At 58.1% G+C, this 16,999-nt stretch overlaps 1 protein-coding gene across 1 annotated transcript in view; it reads right to left on the bottom strand.

The window, feature by feature from the left end:
* The window catches only part of MYH9 (myosin heavy chain 9), a 92,800-nt gene that overhangs the window by 19,813 nt on the left and 55,988 nt on the right, over positions 1 to 16,999 (bottom strand). The window contains exons 8-20 of the mRNA XM_023257448.2: positions 16,611 to 16,709; positions 16,122 to 16,265; positions 15,236 to 15,331; positions 14,278 to 14,396; positions 12,013 to 12,165; positions 10,919 to 11,092; positions 9,075 to 9,248; positions 7,108 to 7,222; positions 4,530 to 4,723; positions 4,083 to 4,204; positions 3,271 to 3,340; positions 1,424 to 1,584; positions 462 to 570 (exon numbers count right to left, since the gene is read on the bottom strand). Of these exons, the coding sequence (XP_023113216.2) occupies positions 462 to 570; positions 1,424 to 1,584; positions 3,271 to 3,340; positions 4,083 to 4,204; positions 4,530 to 4,723; positions 7,108 to 7,222; positions 9,075 to 9,248; positions 10,919 to 11,092; positions 12,013 to 12,165; positions 14,278 to 14,396; positions 15,236 to 15,331; positions 16,122 to 16,265; positions 16,611 to 16,709 (1,730 nt within the window). The remainder of the gene's footprint in view (positions 1 to 461; positions 571 to 1,423; positions 1,585 to 3,270; positions 3,341 to 4,082; positions 4,205 to 4,529; positions 4,724 to 7,107; positions 7,223 to 9,074; positions 9,249 to 10,918; positions 11,093 to 12,012; positions 12,166 to 14,277; positions 14,397 to 15,235; positions 15,332 to 16,121; positions 16,266 to 16,610; positions 16,710 to 16,999) is intronic.

The following is a 16,999-nucleotide window of genomic DNA, read 5'->3' on the forward strand; positions in this document are numbered from 1 at the left end:
GCGTCATTGGACCCTTGATTTCGGGTCAGGTCATGATCTCATGGTTTGTGAGATTGAGCCCCGTGTCGCAGAGCCTGCTTGGGATTCTCTCTCCCTCCCTGCCCCTCAACCCTGCCACCCCCGCCCCAATAAATAAATAAAACGTTAAAAACAAACAAAGCCGCTGAACGACTGCGTGCGGATTCTGACCCACTGCCCCACGGCTGCTTGGGGGCACAGTGCGGGCAGCACGCGGGGCCGTCACACCTCGGGAGCTGCTCTGAGCCCGACGGCAGGCTGGGCCGCGTGCACCAGGCACGACACGGCTTGCACACTCCAGACCGGGCGGTCAGGGAGCCACCCCGGGGGCTGTGAGTCCCGCACAGAGGCCGGCGTGAGGTCGCTGTCCCCCTCCGCCGCAGCTGGGGCCGGCAGAGCGCCCACCGGGCCACGGGGAGGTGGGGCCGCCTTCCGGAACCCACCTTGGTGAAGAGCCGCCACCACTGCCAGTTCCGCAGCTTCAGGTAGGCGGCGCAGTTCCTCTGCAGGACCTTCATGGCCGTCAGCTGCTGTTGTCGCTTGGCGAAGGCCCTGGGTGGAGAGACGCGGTCAGGGCGGGGGACCGCAGACCTCTGGACAGGAGTGCAGCGGAGAGGCCCGGCCTTGGCGCTGAGTCCTGTGGGTGACCCCACAGAGGGCGACAAGGAGCCCGACCGCCCTCCTTCACCAAGGGAGAAGTGGGTTCGAGGGGTGAAAGTCCCTCGCGAGCTAACTAGGTCCGAGTCAAGTGTGACGGCCGGTGGCTGAGGACATGTACTGACTTTAGCGTCCCACCCTCCTGCCACCTGCTACCGGGGGCTTCTGATTGGCAGGAAAACGTCAGCAGCTGACGTCCTACAAAGGGGGGCTCAAGGTGTCGACCAGGGGCTTCTGGATAAATGAAGGCTCCGTGGGTCCGATACCACAAACCCCTGTTCTGTCCCCCAGTGCTCACAGCTCACGTGGAATGTACGTCCCTCAGCACAGACCCGGTCAGGAGACTAACGTGCAGCTCCCACACCCGCTGTCCTGCAGCACGTGAGCCCGACTCTCAAACGAGCTGCTCTGGACCTAAGGACAGTCTCCGGGCCCCGGGAGCACAGGGGACTCTGGGGACGACCAGGTCCCGGGCATCATCCCCACACGAGGAACTGGCAAACAGGACTGTTTGGGACAGGCAAATCCGAGCACAGAGTCACCCCCTTCCCAGCCCGTCACCTAAACCCTCAGACATAAACTCAGAAGGCAGGGAGCAGGGAGCTCCACGTGGGCGTCCCTTGGACCTCCAACTGGCGTCAGGGCGTCCCAGGCCACCAGTTCCCAACAGTCCCCTGTGCGGCAGGAAGGCTGGGAAGGGCCCGTGCACAGGCAGGCTGGGCAGAGGCGGGCCCCTCTAAGGACTTACTTCCTGGCCAGGTAGCCTCTGCAGCAGGCCTGGAACCCGATGATGACGTCGGTGATCTTCAGGTCCCGCTCCTCCTCCAGGTGGGCCAGCACGCCGGCCCGGAAGAAGACCTTACTCTGGCCGATGCGGTACAGGTTGCTGTCCAGCTCCAAGGCTTTGATCTAGACGGGAGCGGAGCAGGCCGTTCACCACGTGCCACCACGGGGCCCTCAGAGCAACGCGGAGAGCCAGTGGTCTGTCCCCGAGAGGCTGTCTGCCAGCGGCCGCTTCTCCGCTGGGCAGCCTGTGCGGCCCCGGAGCCAGAGAAGGCAGGCTCGGAGGATGCCGGGAGGAGGGGCAGGTGGCTTCCCACACAGGGCGCAGTGACGCATGAGACGGCAGAAAGACACAGAACCTGGACGTTAAAGGGACCCGAAGACCTCTCCTTCGACCTCCCGCCCCCGCACACCGCGATCACGGACTACCAATGCCCAGCCACGCTGCCCTCAGAGAGAGCTGGCTGAGCGTCGTCAACCTCCTCACCCAGGACTAGGACACGCTCCAGTTCAGGCCAAGCCCGGCACCAAACGCTGATTAGGTGCCTGGGGCTTTAGCCTCTGGGAACCCACCCTCCCTCAGCTAGAAGATGGGAATAAGGCTTTGATTTTTTTTTTTTTTTTTTTTTTTTAAAACAGTGAACAAAGAAAGCAAGTCATAGTGCCTCCTCCCCAGGACAGCTGCGGGAACTGAAAGGAAAGCAAAGTGCTCAGCCTGGGGCCACACGTACTGAGTAAGGAGCAGATCTCAGCGGCCAGTGCCATCACCGAGCGGTTTCGGTGCGGCACAAGGCTCTCTCGTTAACCCACCGGCAAGGGGCCGCCTGTCTTCCTGGGAGAGGAGGATTCTGCACTAGCTCTGAAAAGGCAGAGCCTGCCGTGGGCGGAGTCAGGTCCGAGAGAGCTTCGGGGCCCACAGACGCCCCGGTCATCCTGGAGGAAGGGGAGGCTGGGCCAGAGCCAGCGTGGGTATCTTCCCTCCCTGCACCTGAAGGAGGGGCCTTTAACCGGGACAGCCACTAACTGAGTCTCCTGGAGAAAGGGTGGCCCAGACACCCTCCACCGATCACGCCTTCTGTCCCACGGGACGGGGCTGGTGAGCGCGGGACAGTGGGGAACGGTTTCCTCCCTCCTACCCCACCTCTCTATCATCGGACGCAGAGTCTCCCACACAGTCGGCGTTGGATTCCTTCTTCCCTCTTCTCTTTCTGCCAACGCCCTAGCCCATCCTCCCTCCTCTTTGGGAAGAATGCCCAGTAAAGGAGACCAAAGGCAGTGGCCGCTAACCCTGGACCATCAGGAACAACAGGACGCCCACAAAGTAGGAAGTACGACACAGTGGGATCGGGGCCCGGCTTGGCTGGCATCACCACAGGCCGTCCTTCATCCTGGCAGAGTTCAGAGTGCCTAATGCACATCAGGCACTGCTCTAGGGGCCGAGAGGAAACGTCTGGAAGCACGGACTGCACAGGTTGGGGCAGCTGCAGTGCTCGGGGCCTGCTCCCCTGGTGGGGAAGTGCCCTCTGCTGACCACACTGGGCGTGACGATCAGAGGAGATATGAGCAAGAAAGCGCGAGAACGTGCCCCAGAGGAAGGGAGAGCCCCTCCTACGTCAGAGCCCTGCCATGGCTGGAGCACCGGTGTCCTCTACACGGCCCTGGTCCCCCGCTCGGAGCGCCTGGCAGGATCAGGACCAGAGCAAGAGGAGCACAGGCGTCATCGGGTGAGAGGGCCACTTGTCCGGGCACACGGGCACCCTCCCGCCCGAGGGCCCACCCCCAGAGGGAGGCGCAGGTGGCAGCCCTACTCACCATGAGCACACACGCCTGCTTCCCGTCCATGAAGCCCTTAGGAATGGAGTTTGGTGTCAGGATCTCGTATCTGAGCAAAAAAGAGGAGTCTGGTCAGCCATGCTTGCACCGGACCCTTGCTTGGATTCCACGTGGCCTGGGGCGCACGCAGAGGAGGACAGGCCCCACGGGGCAGCACAGCTAGGCTTCTCTCCCCCACAGTCTCCCGAGGAAGGAAGACACTTGGCAAATCCCACCCTGCTCTTTTCTTAGGCTGAACGGCACAGAAAGGCCGCCTGCGTGTGTTTTCCAGAAAGTGAATGGAAACTCACGTTGGACTGTTTCGGCCACTCGAGGGCGAGCTTTAGGTTGGGCTCCCCGATTGCTAACTGCCCACTGTCCACATCTCTAACCCGGGAAGGCCGCGCTCCCCTTCTCCCCCAGGGTGCCGCAGGGCCTCTAACGTGTGGGATGGCCCCAGAAACAGGGCTGGCACTGAACGCAGCTGTGAGGCAAACAGGACGGTGTCATCAACGCCCCTCTCTGTGCGCACGGCCAGCACTGTGCGGCTGCAGTGCTCTGCAATCTCCATTTTTCTACAAAGTTCCTCTAACACCCCAGTCTCTGGCTGATTCCTTTTGAATTTCTCTTCCTGGTTCCTCCAACAGCAGCAAAGCCTCCCAATCACTAGGAATAAAAATCCCTTCTCACACAGAGGGCGGCACAGAGAAGGAGCGGGAGCGGGCCGGGCCTCAGCTCTCCGTGGACGGGGACACCGCTCCCTCGCCCAGGCGCCCTGCCCCCGGAGACGCAGGCTCCCGGCCGAGGCTCACCGCTGCCGGAACTCCTGGAAGACCACCCTGTTGGGAAAGCCCTGGCGGCAGATGCGGATGCCTTCCAGAACCCCGTTGCAGCGCAGCTGATCCAGCACCAGGTGGGGGTCCAGTTTGCCAGCCTGGAGAAACAAATAACGTGCATGTGGTCTCGCCCCCGTGTGGAGGATTGATGGAGAAAGGCAGGGCAAGGCCCCCTCTGGACTCAACGGGAGAACAGCCCCCGGGAACGGGCATCACTGCGGCCCGCGGGTTTGGACAGCCACGTTACCCGACCCAGGTCTGGGAACGGCCACACAGAGACGGTGTGCCCAAGCAGGAAGGCGGCTACGATCACAGCCGGGGCGGGGCAGGGGGCGGGGGGGGGGGCCTTCACCGAGGCTCTCAGGGTGTGTGGGGAGGAATCAGTTCTGCCCGGGGAGACAGACAGGGGCCTAGCACCCGCACCTTCTTCTCGTGGTTGGGGATGATGCAGCGGACGAAGTTGGGGTTGGTGTTCCGCAGCGTGGCCATCAGCTTGGCCAGCTGCTCCTTGTAGAGCTGCCCCACGGTGCGGAACATGCCCTTCCGAGTCTTGAAGGCCCCGGGCAGTGCCGTCTCCGACATGCCGGCCACCTGGTCCAGGCCGATGATGCGGTCCACTGTGGAGACCACCCAAACAGCACATGAATACCCAGTGGTCCTAGCGGGGGGGGGGGGGGGGTTTGAGGGACAGGAAAGAGACGGACAGACACCTGGACAGAAGGAGGGGGGACTCCGGAACAGTGGGACCACTTCTACTTAGAATCTACACAGAGAGCTGAGATCAACCTCAAACGTTCAGCAAACTTGATGTTGTGAACAGGAAGCAGGAAAGGGTTGAGAGAGCCGGCTAAGCCATTAAGGGGGACAGTCTACTGGCCAACCCCACATTCACATTAACCATCTTCAGCCCACTGTGGAAGCTTCTATTCCCAGAGAGATGCAATAAAGCTTCCAGGCTATGCCGCTAGGCTGGTTCTAAGGAGGTGACCTGACCTGCAGAATCCTCTAGTCCCATGGTCCCGTTAAAAATACAAACAAACAGGGGCGCCTGGGTGGCGCAGTCGGTTAAGCGTCCGACTTCAGCCAGGTCACGATCTCGCGGTCCGGGAGTTCGAGCCCCGCGTCGGGCTCTGGGCTGATGGCTCGGAGCCTGGAGCCTGTTTCCGATTCTGTGTCTCCCTCTCTCTCTGCCCCTCCCCCGTTCATGCTCTGTCTCTCTCTGTCCCAAAAATAAACGTTGAAAAAAAAAAAAAAAAAAAATACAAACAAACAGGGGCACCTGGGTGGCTCAGTCGATGAAGCATCTGACTCTTGGTTTCAGGTCATGACCACATGATTCCTGAGCTCGAGCCCCTCACCGGGCTCTTACACGAACAGTGCTGAGCCTGCTTAGAATTCTCTCTCCTTCTCTCTCTGCCCTTACCCTACTAACGTTCTCTCTTCCTCTCAAAATACATAAATAAACTTACAAAAAAAATTTTTTTAAACCCAACCAAACAGACAAAAAAAAAAAAAAAAACAATCAGTGTTCTGAATTCCCACTGACCTTTGCCGTGAAGCTACCTGCCATTGTCTATAGGACTCTGGATGATTCCCTCTCTGTCCGGGAGCCTCCCGTGCAGAGCTCCCTAAACCAGGGACCTGGGACAGCATATGGCGTCAGGAGCAGAGAGGTCTCAGGAACTAGTGCTGACAACGCATATTCTGAAGTCTGAAGACCCCCTCCCGCCCTTGCATCTTGCCAGGTCTCCCAGCTCACGGGTCTTCATCGTCTAAGACACCCTCCGAGGAAGCAGCCCTTGCCGCCAGGGCGCACGCCCAGAGCAATGAAGGAACTGCTTCCTCCCAGGTGAGACCAAAGTAACCAGCAAACCTCACCAAAGTGGCCAGTGATTTGAGGTCAGTTTTAAGCCAAGAGCCAATGTGAACGTTGAGGGCTTCTGCTACTGGATATAAAAGCTAAGGCTTCTGTGCCAAAGTCTGCTTCCTATTCCTTTGCGGCCAGACCTCTAATATTTATTTGAAGACGGCAGAAAGAACAGGTGGCTCAAGACCGAAGCGGGCAGTGAGGACAGACTCGATGATCCAGTCGATTAAAATGGGAGCCATTTCTGACCTTAGGAACCCGGGGCCCGTTTTACCGGCTACAGAGGGTTTCCCGCGAGCGGGTGGCTTGTGGCCACTCAGGTTGCCCGGAGGAAGGTCGAATGTGCCCCATAATAACCGGCCGTTTCATGTGAGCACGTCCTGCCCCCTGGAGGCCCGGCCCAGAAGGGGCAGGCCCTGGTTGAGAGCGCTGCACGCAGGCACAGATGCGATTTTAGCCTTCAGGTGCACGTACGCGGGGCAGGGGGTACACAACACCTAAGTCTCATGCTGAGACAGCACAGCCATTCAAGCAGCGTTTCACGAGCATCTCTGCACGTGCATTTCTGAGAAGCGTATGAATTTTCACACTTGCTGTTTTCCGCTTTCAAGATCCATACAGATCAACATCGACAGCCTGCCCGCGAGCCGGGGGCCGGACTGGGGAAGAGGACAGTCAGGCAGGAAGAGCCAACGGGGGAGGGCGGGGGCGGGTAAGAATATCTGAGCAGAAGCGTGTCTCACACAGCCCCGGATGCGGCACACACAAGGGTCACCCCTCCGGGTGGCCAGTCACCTGGTTCTAGGTGGAGAATGGGAAAGCGTTGATAGAAATAGGCTCTCTGAGTGTTCTGCATCTCTGCAACAGAGAGGTTAAAGCAAAACCAGGCAGGAGGAAAGGAGGAACGGACGGAAACAAGGAAAGAAAACAACTCCAGAGCCACCGGCCTGCCAAGGAGAGGCGGAAACGCAGTAAAGTGCGGGGGGGGGGGGGCGGGAACCTGTGTGGCGAGGCTTTGGGCCGCCTTGTCATTCCCGCGGGTGGAGGCCACCCGGCCTGCGTCAGGCGGACCCCCGCCCCGTGTCCTGGGACCGCAGGGGAGGCGGGAAGAGAGGGGGGGCGCAAAGGGCGTACCATCCTTCCACAGCTCCGAGACGAACTTGTCGGAGGACTGGTGCAGAAGCGTGGCGATGTTGTCGTTCAGGGGGTCCATGTTCTTCATCAGCCACTCGTCGGCTTTGTAATCCACCTGCAAGGGTCGGGGCCGCGCGGGTCACAGGCTGCTCTGGGGACGCCAGCTCTCACTGCGGGCCCCCAAAACAAGCCGGCCCCGCGGGGGGTGGGGAGAGGCCTAACAACGCCAACACCCCCTGAGCTGGTATTTCCTTCCCCAAGAAAGAAACTGAGGCGTGGCAAGGGTGGCGTGACACGGGAGGGCGAAAAGCTGCGCACAAGGACATCCAGCAACGGGGGACTAAGAGATCTATGTTGCAGCCAAGGTCACAGAACAGTCTGTATTATTATTATTATTTTTTTCTAATACAAACATAAAGAAAACAACCCTAGCAGGACATAACCAAAGTGTTCCAGTGTTTCTTTCTGGCAACAGAACAAGGACTTTTGCGATCTATCTACCTATCTATTTACTTATTTTGTTTTTTCCAGGACGCCCGAGTTTTCTCTGAGCTTGCACGGTTGTTGCCTTTTCCAAAAAACGTGAATGGGCAATCCGCTGTACTTTCACTGTGAAGCTCCCCGAACAGTACAGACGGCGTGCGGGCCACCTTGGCCTCCCGCTTCCCAACGCACAGCACCGCGCAGAGGTGACCCCTGCTCTCGGGCCACTGCTCCTCCACGGCCCCTTCTGGAGGTTCTCCCACACGCGCACTGGCGATGAGGTGTGTGACCCTGACCCTGGCTTCTTGTTCCCTAGGAGCACAGTCACCTCCTGGGAGATGACAAAAGCCGCAGGGACGGCGTTATGGTCACCTGGGCACAGCCGGCAGGCTTGTCCCGTTAGCTGCGGTGCCGCAGCCCAAGCGTGGACACACGTGGACACTTTCGTCTCTCAGACTCGCCCCAGCGGGCTTTCGGGGATGCCGACTATTTTGTGTTATAAATAATACTCTGCAACAAGAGCGTGGCGAGCGTCGCTGCACGTGCATTTCTAACAAAGGCAGAGGTGGAAATGCAGGTTCAGGGACATTACCTTAGGTGGCTATAGACACAGGGTTTTTTAATGAGTATTTTTAAAGGCAAGAGCTGCGCGCTTCAGCAGCTGTAGGGACCAGGCGGGCCGAGTGGGAGCGGCCAGGCAGCGTGGGGCCACGGGCAGGGGCAGCAGGCGGGGACCAGGTGTGGCTCAGGGTCAGCTATGCAAGCTGGCGGCTCTCCTCGCCTGATTCGCCACCTGCTCCGGCTGCAATGACTAATTAGGAGCGTCAAGCAAGCAACACGGAACTTGCGGCAACCAGCTTTATTCTACGCACAGACCCCTGTGGACTCAGGGTACCCTCTTCGGTTAGGTATGAAGGCAGCTGTGCCATTTTGGGGCCGAGCAGGCTCGGTGATGACCAAGCCGTCACCTACGGTGGTGGCCCTGAACCAGGACGACCGTGCCCACCCCGTGTTTGGCGAAGCCTAGACATTTTCGTCACGTCTAGGGAGAGTGCTGCTGACCCCTGGTGGGCAGAAGCCAGGAGTGCTGCTAAACATCCCACAAAGCACACGACGGTCCCGGGTGACGCACGTGGTCCAGCCCACAAGGTCAGGAGCACAGAGGCGGAGTGGCCCTGCCCCACAGCGCTGACCTGTGCCGAGCACCGGCCTTCGTAAGCTCATTTAATACACGTCACCGTGCACGGCAGCAGTTACCTATTTCCCAGATGAGGCTCAGAGATGCTGACTGGCCCAAAGTCACACTACTTAACGAGTGACAGAGTTCTAGTTCAAACTCTAGAGTTGAGGCACACTGCTGGGTGAGTCACTAGACAAGCAGTGCCCCCCGCCCCCCGTCCCACTCCCTGGGCTGCCCAGCTCCTCAGCCTAGACGGAAGCATCTCCACCTGTCCGGGACCTTTCCGTGCAGGTGGTCCCCTCACCTTGCCTGCGTAGTGGATGATGCAGAAATCGGCTTTGTCCTTCAGTTGCTTGGGCTTCTGGAACTTGGGGTGGGTGCCCTGCTCCTGTACCACCTTCTCCACGAAGCTCTTGTCGGTGGCTTTGGGGAACCAGCATTCCTCATCCAGCAGGGCCAGGATGCCAGGGGGACCAGCCTGGAAAATGCACAGCATCACACAGGTGAAGCCTGACCTGGCGAGTGCACCCTACCCCTGCCCTCCCGGGAAGGCAAAGGTCAGCATTCAGAAGCCCCAGAATCTCAACAGAAGGTAGACAGCGTGTGCCCTCACACTCAGGGTAAAAGAAGCATTAGCGAAACTCGATTCAAGAGTTCTAGGTTAGGGGTGCCTGGGTGGCTCAGCCGGTTAAGTGTCCGACTTCAGCTCAGGTCATGATCTCACGGTTTATGAGTTTGAGCCCCGTATCAGACTGTTGGCTGTCAGCACAGAGCCCGCTTGGGATCCTCTGTCTCCTTCTATCTCTGCCCCTTCTCCTCCCTCTCCCTCCCTTCCTCTCTCTCTCTCTCTCTCTCTCTCTATCTCTGCCCCTTCTCCTCCCTCTCCCTCCCTTCCTCTCTCTCTCTCTCTCTCTCTCTCTCAAAAATAAGCATTAAAAAAAAAAAGAGTTCTAATTTAAAAAGAAACTTCTGGGGTCTAGTCTGTGGTTGACACACCTCAGCCAGATGATCCATCACGGAGTTTCTCCAACCTAGTGCACTGAAAATCCCCAGGTCTGATGGACGTGTGCCATGACCGCATGCCCAGAGGCTGTCCTCACAGGTGCCTCTGCCCCTGGAGTCACCCCGAGACACCGCCCCACAGGCTGTGTCTGCACCACTATGTGGTGAGATGCAACACTTAGGTCAAGTCCTCCGAGGAAGCCCCAAGTACACTCAGTTGATAAAATCAGAAAGCGGACTCAAACACCATGGAGACTGGCTGACAAGACTCAAAGCCAGATGGGATCTTGTTCATTGGAAAACTCGACTGATTCAAAAAAACAGAAAACAAAAAAAACCCCAACTCATCACAAAAGTAAATTGCTTCACGTTAGGACCGCGGGGTCTTTTAACCCCTGCTCCCCGCCCTGACCAGTGGTTTCAAATGGACCAACTTCTTCCTAGGCTTTTCCAACTACTTAGCAGTTCGGGGTAACTCTGGTCTACACATTTTCAGTAGCCCAGGACTCCGGGAAGATGTGGGTTCACTCAGCACTTTAACCCCATCAGGAGGGAATACAGACAAAGAAACAGCTCAGGCTCCATTAAAGAGCACACCCTGTCCAACCTAGACCCCAAGGGCACCTGGCAAGAGCTTTCACTCTGAAGTGAAGGAAGAGGGGACGGCTCTCTGGTCACCACCACCCACCAGCAGCCAACGCTCTGGGGCGGGAGCTCTGGTGCTGAGCTAGTCCTGAGGGGGGCAGACGGCGCTTCAGCACCTGTACGGGGAACAGCACTCCACGCCCTGGGTCTGCACAACCTACACTGCCGCAGAAGCATCCGGGGATAGGATGTTACGACCTAAATAAAACCAAGCCTGTTTCCTTAAGACAAAGGCTTGTTGCGCCCGCCCCCTAGGTAAACACTGGGTGGTCTTCTGGGACTGAAGCACCAGCCGCATCCCCACCTGGTCGGCAGCTGGGCGAGGCTCCCAGGCCGCAGGTCTGAGCCCATGACCTTATTCTTGCAGGTGACACCGCCAGGGAGAGGAACCAGACACGCCCCCCCCTTCCAACCCCACAGCCCCCACGGCCAACACGGCGTGTCCTCGTGAGGGGACGAGGGACCAGACGGGCCTGAGGTGTGGGCAGGTCTGGCTCTTACTGGCTTCTCGATGAGGTCGATGCAGGGCTGCAGGTCGAGGCCGAAGTCGATGAAGTTCCACTCGATGCCCTCGCGCTGGTACTCCTCCTGCTCCAGGATGAACATCGTGTGGTTGAAGAGCTGCTGCAGCTTCTCGTTGGTGTAGTTGATGCACAGCTGCTCGAACGAGTTGAGCTGCAAGGAGGAGGCCACGTCAGAGGGCTGCCCGCCCGCCGCAGAGCCGCAGCGCCTCGGGAAGGAGGGGACGGATGTTGAGCACCTCAGCGCTGGCCCCGGGGAGCCCGGATGGGCGGGCGCCTTCCCTCATCAAACCCAGAGCGGGGGCTCCTGTGGACCTTTCTAGCGGCCTGGCAGAACCTCTCTCAGAACAACGTTTGAAAATGAATAAAACAGTTTGCGAAGGAAAGAAGTCCTGTTGAAAGGCAATTACCCAAGTACCGTGACATACTAATGGCATACATAACAAGCACAGGCTGTGGGCGTCCTAACTTGCAACATGTTGAAGCGGATGAACATAAATGATGTTACAACGTCCCCACAGCAACTGCTGTGATGTGCAAACATCTGATTTCCACCGGAGACAGACCCCAAGCGCTGCTCAGGCAACTGCGGTTTCGATATGTTGCTCAACTCACAACAAAAAAGAAATGCATCCCTTCAGTGACACGTTAGTGAAAAATAAAGAGATAATTCCCCACCCCCGCCTCCCAAAGCTCATGGCCTCTCCGAGATGTGCCATGGACCCCAGGTTAAGAACGTCTGATATACTGTCATTATCATTTTTTTCCTACCAGACTTCAGTCTTCATGGGCAGAGACGGTGTCTTGTCCCAACGCCCAATAAATAGTTGCCAGAAGAGTAAAATCTCAGAAAGCACCTGCCCACGAACAGAAGGGCAGCTACACGGTCCCGCTCTCTCTAGCCCTGCTGCTTGGGGGTGGGCATGCTTATTTAAACTTAAGATACGCCCCACTGATGTCCCCTGTCTCCATGTGAGGCAGGAGGTGGCCCGCTTAGACTCCTGTTGGGGCCACAGGAAAGAAGACGCCCGGCCAGGGAGAAGGTGGCCAAGGAGGCACGAGGGAGGAGCTCACATCAAAGATCTCGAAGCCAGCGATGTCCAGGATCCCGATGAAAGAGGCGCCCTGCCTCTTGGTCTTGTCCAGAGCCTTGTTGATCCGCAGCACCAGCCAGCGGAACATTCGCTCGTAGGTGGCCTTGGCCAAGGCCTCGATGGCAAAGTCAGCCTGGTGGGGGAAGGGAGGGGGCACACCCCGGGGGACAGAGTGTCAGGTCTAGGAGCCTTTAAACCTGGTAACCCTTTGCTCCAGGAAACTCACCTGCAGGGATCTGCCCCAGAGAAACAGCCCTCAGGATGCAAACAAAGCTTCACACACAAGTATGTTCACTACCATGTTATTTACAATGACAAAAAGTTGAAACAGCCTACGTACCCAGCAATGAGGCACAGCATCAAGTACTTAGATATTTGCAAAAACCTTTCTAAAATAGATGGGGATTGGGGCGCCTGGGTGGCTCAGTCAGTTGAGCGCCCGACTTCAGCTCAAGTCATGATCTCACGGTTCGTGCATTCGAGCCCCACCTGGGCTCTCTGCTGTCAGTGCAAAGCCCGCTTTGGATCCTCTGTCCCTCCCCTGCTTATGCTCTCTCTCGAAAATAAGTAATAAAAAACATTAAAATAAAAAATAAAATAAAAAGTGGGGACATACTGAGGTATCTACAGAAAAAATGATAAGACGTGTGAGGTTCCCTTCAAATAATGTGCGAGGAGGGGACGGGGGAATAAGGTTAATGATGAGCCAAGACTGGCCGGGAGTCAGTGACTCGATGCTGCCTGAGCAATGGGCACACGGGGCTCAGTACCCTGTTCTATTGTGCAAATGCTTGAACAGGGTGACAGCTAAGTTTTAGAAAGAAAAAAGCCTTGCAGGAAATAAACAGCTGCCTGATAACTGTCACTGGCTAGGACTGTGATCGTTTCTTCTTTGCTCTAGACTTTTCTATATTTTCAGCATCTGCGGTATTCATGCAGTAGTTCCATCGTGGAAAAATAAAGGTTCTTTAATTATTACAGAAATGGGGGCACCTGCAGGGCTCAGTCGGTTGAGCGTCTGACATCAGCTCAGGTCACGATCTCCCTGCTCGTGGGGTCTAGCCCCACATCAGGCCCTCTGCTGTCAGCACGGAGCCCGGAGCCTGCTTTGGATCCTCTGTCCCCCTCTGTCCGTGTCCCTTCCCTGCTTGTGAGTGTGCTCTCTCTCTCAAAATAAATAAACGTTAAAAAAAAAAAAAAAGAAGAGGGGTGCCCGGGTGGTTCAGTCGGTTGCGCGCCCAACTCCGGCTCAGGTCATGATCTCACAGCCTGTGAGTTCGAGCCCCGCGTCGGGCTCTGTGCTGACAGCTCGCAGTTCGCAGCCTGGAGCCTGCTCCGTGCTGAGTCTGTCTGTGTCCCTGCCCCTCCCTCGCGTGTGCGCACGCGTGCTCTCTCTCAAATATACATAAACGTTAAAAAAATTTTTTTTTAATTATCAGGGAAATGAACAGTTAGTGACAACTGTGGTCTTTTCGGAACAATGTTCTTGGCTGTGGTGGGATGGCTCTGTACCAGTGATGGTGAGAGAGGCCACCAGAGTGGGGCTACAGCGGACGGCAACCTTAAGGAAGAGCGAACTTGAGAGCATTTTTGGGAGATGGCACCACCCGCGCCGACAGGGGGCCTGGCGGGGCGGGAGCTGGGCTCCCGGGGGAGGCTGCGGCTGAGGGACATCGCTGCCGTCTCTCACCACGTACGACAAGACAGCACGCGGTGGAGAGCCAGCTTCTGGGCCCGGGCTTGGAGGGCGGCTGCCGCCGTCCTGCACCTGAACGAGCTGTGCTAGAGACACAGCAGGTTCCCGTTTCACTCTCTACCAGGACGGGACTTGCCTCCGCACCCACCGACCGATTGGTCTCGACGTCGCCCTGGCACAAAGAGGCGCAACTAGTAAAGGTCCTTCCTGAGCGAGGGGCCTCGGGTCCCTGGGCCTCTGGCGGCATACGGACACCCCGAGGCCAGCTTTCTCATGTTCTCACGGAGGGTAAACACCACCTGCTCCCTGAGCTGCTGTGAGGGCTGAATGAGGCACCTGGCCAGGCGCCTGGCCCAACAGTGGCCCAGGGCAGGCCCCAGAGAGGCCACCACAACGAGCCTGCTAAGGAAGCGCCCCCCCCACACCCGCCCCCCCAAGCCCCCCCCGCCCCAGCCAGGGGGCGTACCTCTTCCTTAGTCTGAGCCTCCTGGATGAACCCCCCCCAAGGCCCCCCACCTCCTCCTCCCCCTCTCCGGCCACAGGGCGTACCTGTTCCTTAGTCTGTGCCTTCTGGACGTAGTCCCGTCCCACCTTGATGCGCGGGGTGAGGATTCCTCTGGTGAAATCTGTCACGTTGATCCCCAGGAGGTGGGACACTTTTTGGGCGGCTGGTATTTTCCGAAGAGGAAGGAAGGGAAGGGAGAGAAGTTTTAATTAACCCCAAGAGAACGGGTCCCTCTGCTGGAGCACGAGGTGGTGGCTGAACAATCATCACGGGGACGACCGGCTCGGGGCCCCTCCGCAGCAGGGCACGGAGTCCTCGGCTCCCCTGTGAGACCCAGCAGCCGTGGCAACCTGGACCCTCACCAGCCACGAGCGGCCGGGAGGCACCCATCCTACCTGGGGGCCCAGCACCCGTTCCTCCGCACAACCTCAGCCACACAGCGCAAGAGTGCGTCCCACCCAGGGACAGGACTGTGAGGAGCCGGCCCCAATCCCGCTAAGGGGCACAACGGCACACATCCCGCGGGAACGCCTTTTACGCCCAGACACCCACGTGTTCGGTCTTTTCAGAAGCCCCTCAGAAGGGCACATTAAGGCTGATCGCTTCAGTGGGGCCGTTTGCAGGACTCAGGGGGACAGCGGTGGCCGAGGCGTTTCACGGTCCTGACGTGTTCACGGGTAAGGCACGCACTGAGACGGAGAGGCCGCCGACATCGCTGCTTTAACTGGGACAACTGGTTTGGCCTCCACGACAAAAGAGGGAAGCCCTGGTCCATATGATCAAGGGGTTTTCTAACTCATTCTGATGGCCGCCTCCCCGAAAAAGCACTAGGGTCACATTCACGTACAGTTTAGAAAGAACCCGAAGTGATAGCCAGCCAGAGATACACAGGAGACGAACAACGGAGGACGGTCTGGAATTTCTACCAGACTTCTTCTCCTGAGCAAATCCAAGCCCAGACACCAGGCCCCACATTCCAGGTGAGGCGCCCACGGGTGTTACCTGTGTTGTCAGGCATGGATGCCTGGTCGGTGTTACGCTCCTTCTTGAAGACGATGTTGCCGAGCTGAAGAACTCCCGAGATGACCCTCAGCAAGCCTTGGGGTGCAACCAAAGGCAGCTCAGAACCAGGCAGGGATTGGAATAAGCCCCTGGGTGGAGGCAGCCGCTCCCCTCCCTGGGGGGTGTGGACAGGACAAGCCACATGGTAGGCACAGCCCCCCTGCGGGGCTCACGGTCAGGGCCTCGGGCAGACCTTGGCTTGGGCAGCCCTATGCTTAGATCCAAGCTCTGTTAAAACTCCTAAAACTTCTAAATCTGGGCCAAGGACGTGCCTCTGGCCCAAGGGCCCACTGCCTGTTTTTATAAGTAAAGTTTTATCGCACAACATCGTACCCACCGTTTGCATATTATCTGTAGCTGAGCCAAGGTGGCTCCGACCCTCACGTTAGAGAACAGGGTGTGCTCTCCCTGTCCCCCACTCTTTCGAAAACAAAGCCTGAAGGCCTCTTTGCCCTCTTTCTGGGGAAACAGGAAGACACAGGCATGCCCCACGCTTCACCAACGCAAAGATCCTGGCCCCTTTCCGACGAAGCAGGAATATTCCCCTCTCAGCAAATGCAAGGACCGGAGCAGGTAAGCACCCGTCCTTTGTCCTCCTGTGCAGAAATGCCTGTGGTACCACTGGGAACAGACAACCCTGACACTCAGATACGAGGTGCTGCTTCATGCCCACTCGAGGCCTTCCTCCTAACCTCCACAGGACTCCCCGAGAGCCAGAGCCAACAGGAAGCGCTCCCCGGGCCCGTCAGCTGCCCCGTGCCTCCTAGGGCGTGATGACCAGCCTCCTGCCTCCCCTCCCTCCCCCACAGGAGGACCAGCCTTGTACCCATTTGTTCCTCTTCTGGGATGCCCATAATCCTCATGGCCTCCATGGTCTCCTGGAACATGTCCTTGTCCTGCTGCCCTGGGATGGTGACGTGCCCGTTGGACAGGAAGCGGTATTTGTTGTATGGCTCCAACAGGAGATCAGCTGTAAGGAGGGTCAGTGAGGGGCTGTAACCAGGGTTCAAGTCAGCACTGGGGCCTCAGAGGTTTGGGAGGATGGGAGGCACCCCTAAGCCCCGAGGTACCCCCCAGAACTACGGAGCAGCCAGGAATGCCCTCTCCCCAGCGTGAGACTGACATTCACGTAGCCCCCAAGAGCGTCAGGGCCCCGTGATTCACAGAGGCAGGCTCGACCGCCCTGACTTTTCTCTGGCGTGCTCGAATCAGAAGGCCGAGGCCTCGGAAGGCTGGCGTTTTCGTTTCCCAAGCGGAACATGTGGCCCGACCAGGGCCCGCAGCCCGCGTGCCAGCCTGCCGGCCCACTACTCACTCTTCAGGTGCTCTCCAGCCCCAGACAGGAGGTAGTAGAAGATGTGGAAGGTCCGTTCCTCCTTGGCTTGGCGGATAGCACGAGATTTCTCCAAAAGATCTTGGCAAACATTAAGGAACTGCGCAAGCGAGCAGGACGGAAGGCCACTCCCACCCGCCCCGCCCCCATCACAAGTGACTGAACTTTGCCAGGCAGAAAATGGCAAAATCGAACAAAAGCAAACTAAATCGGCTCCTTCCGGGGGCACAGCCTGTCCAAAAGCAGCTCTCGCACTTGGGAGCCCTGTCTGGGTAAAGAGCCCCCTCTCACAAGGGGCTGGAGCACAGAATGTTCCCACCAGCAAGGCTGCGATGCCTGTGCCAGGGAGAAGTGAAGGAGCATCCACTCGA

Source organism: Felis catus, chromosome B4, assembly GCF_018350175.1.
Source record: "Felis catus isolate Fca126 chromosome B4, F.catus_Fca126_mat1.0, whole genome shotgun sequence".
NCBI lineage: Eukaryota > Metazoa > Chordata > Mammalia > Carnivora > Felidae > Felis > Felis catus.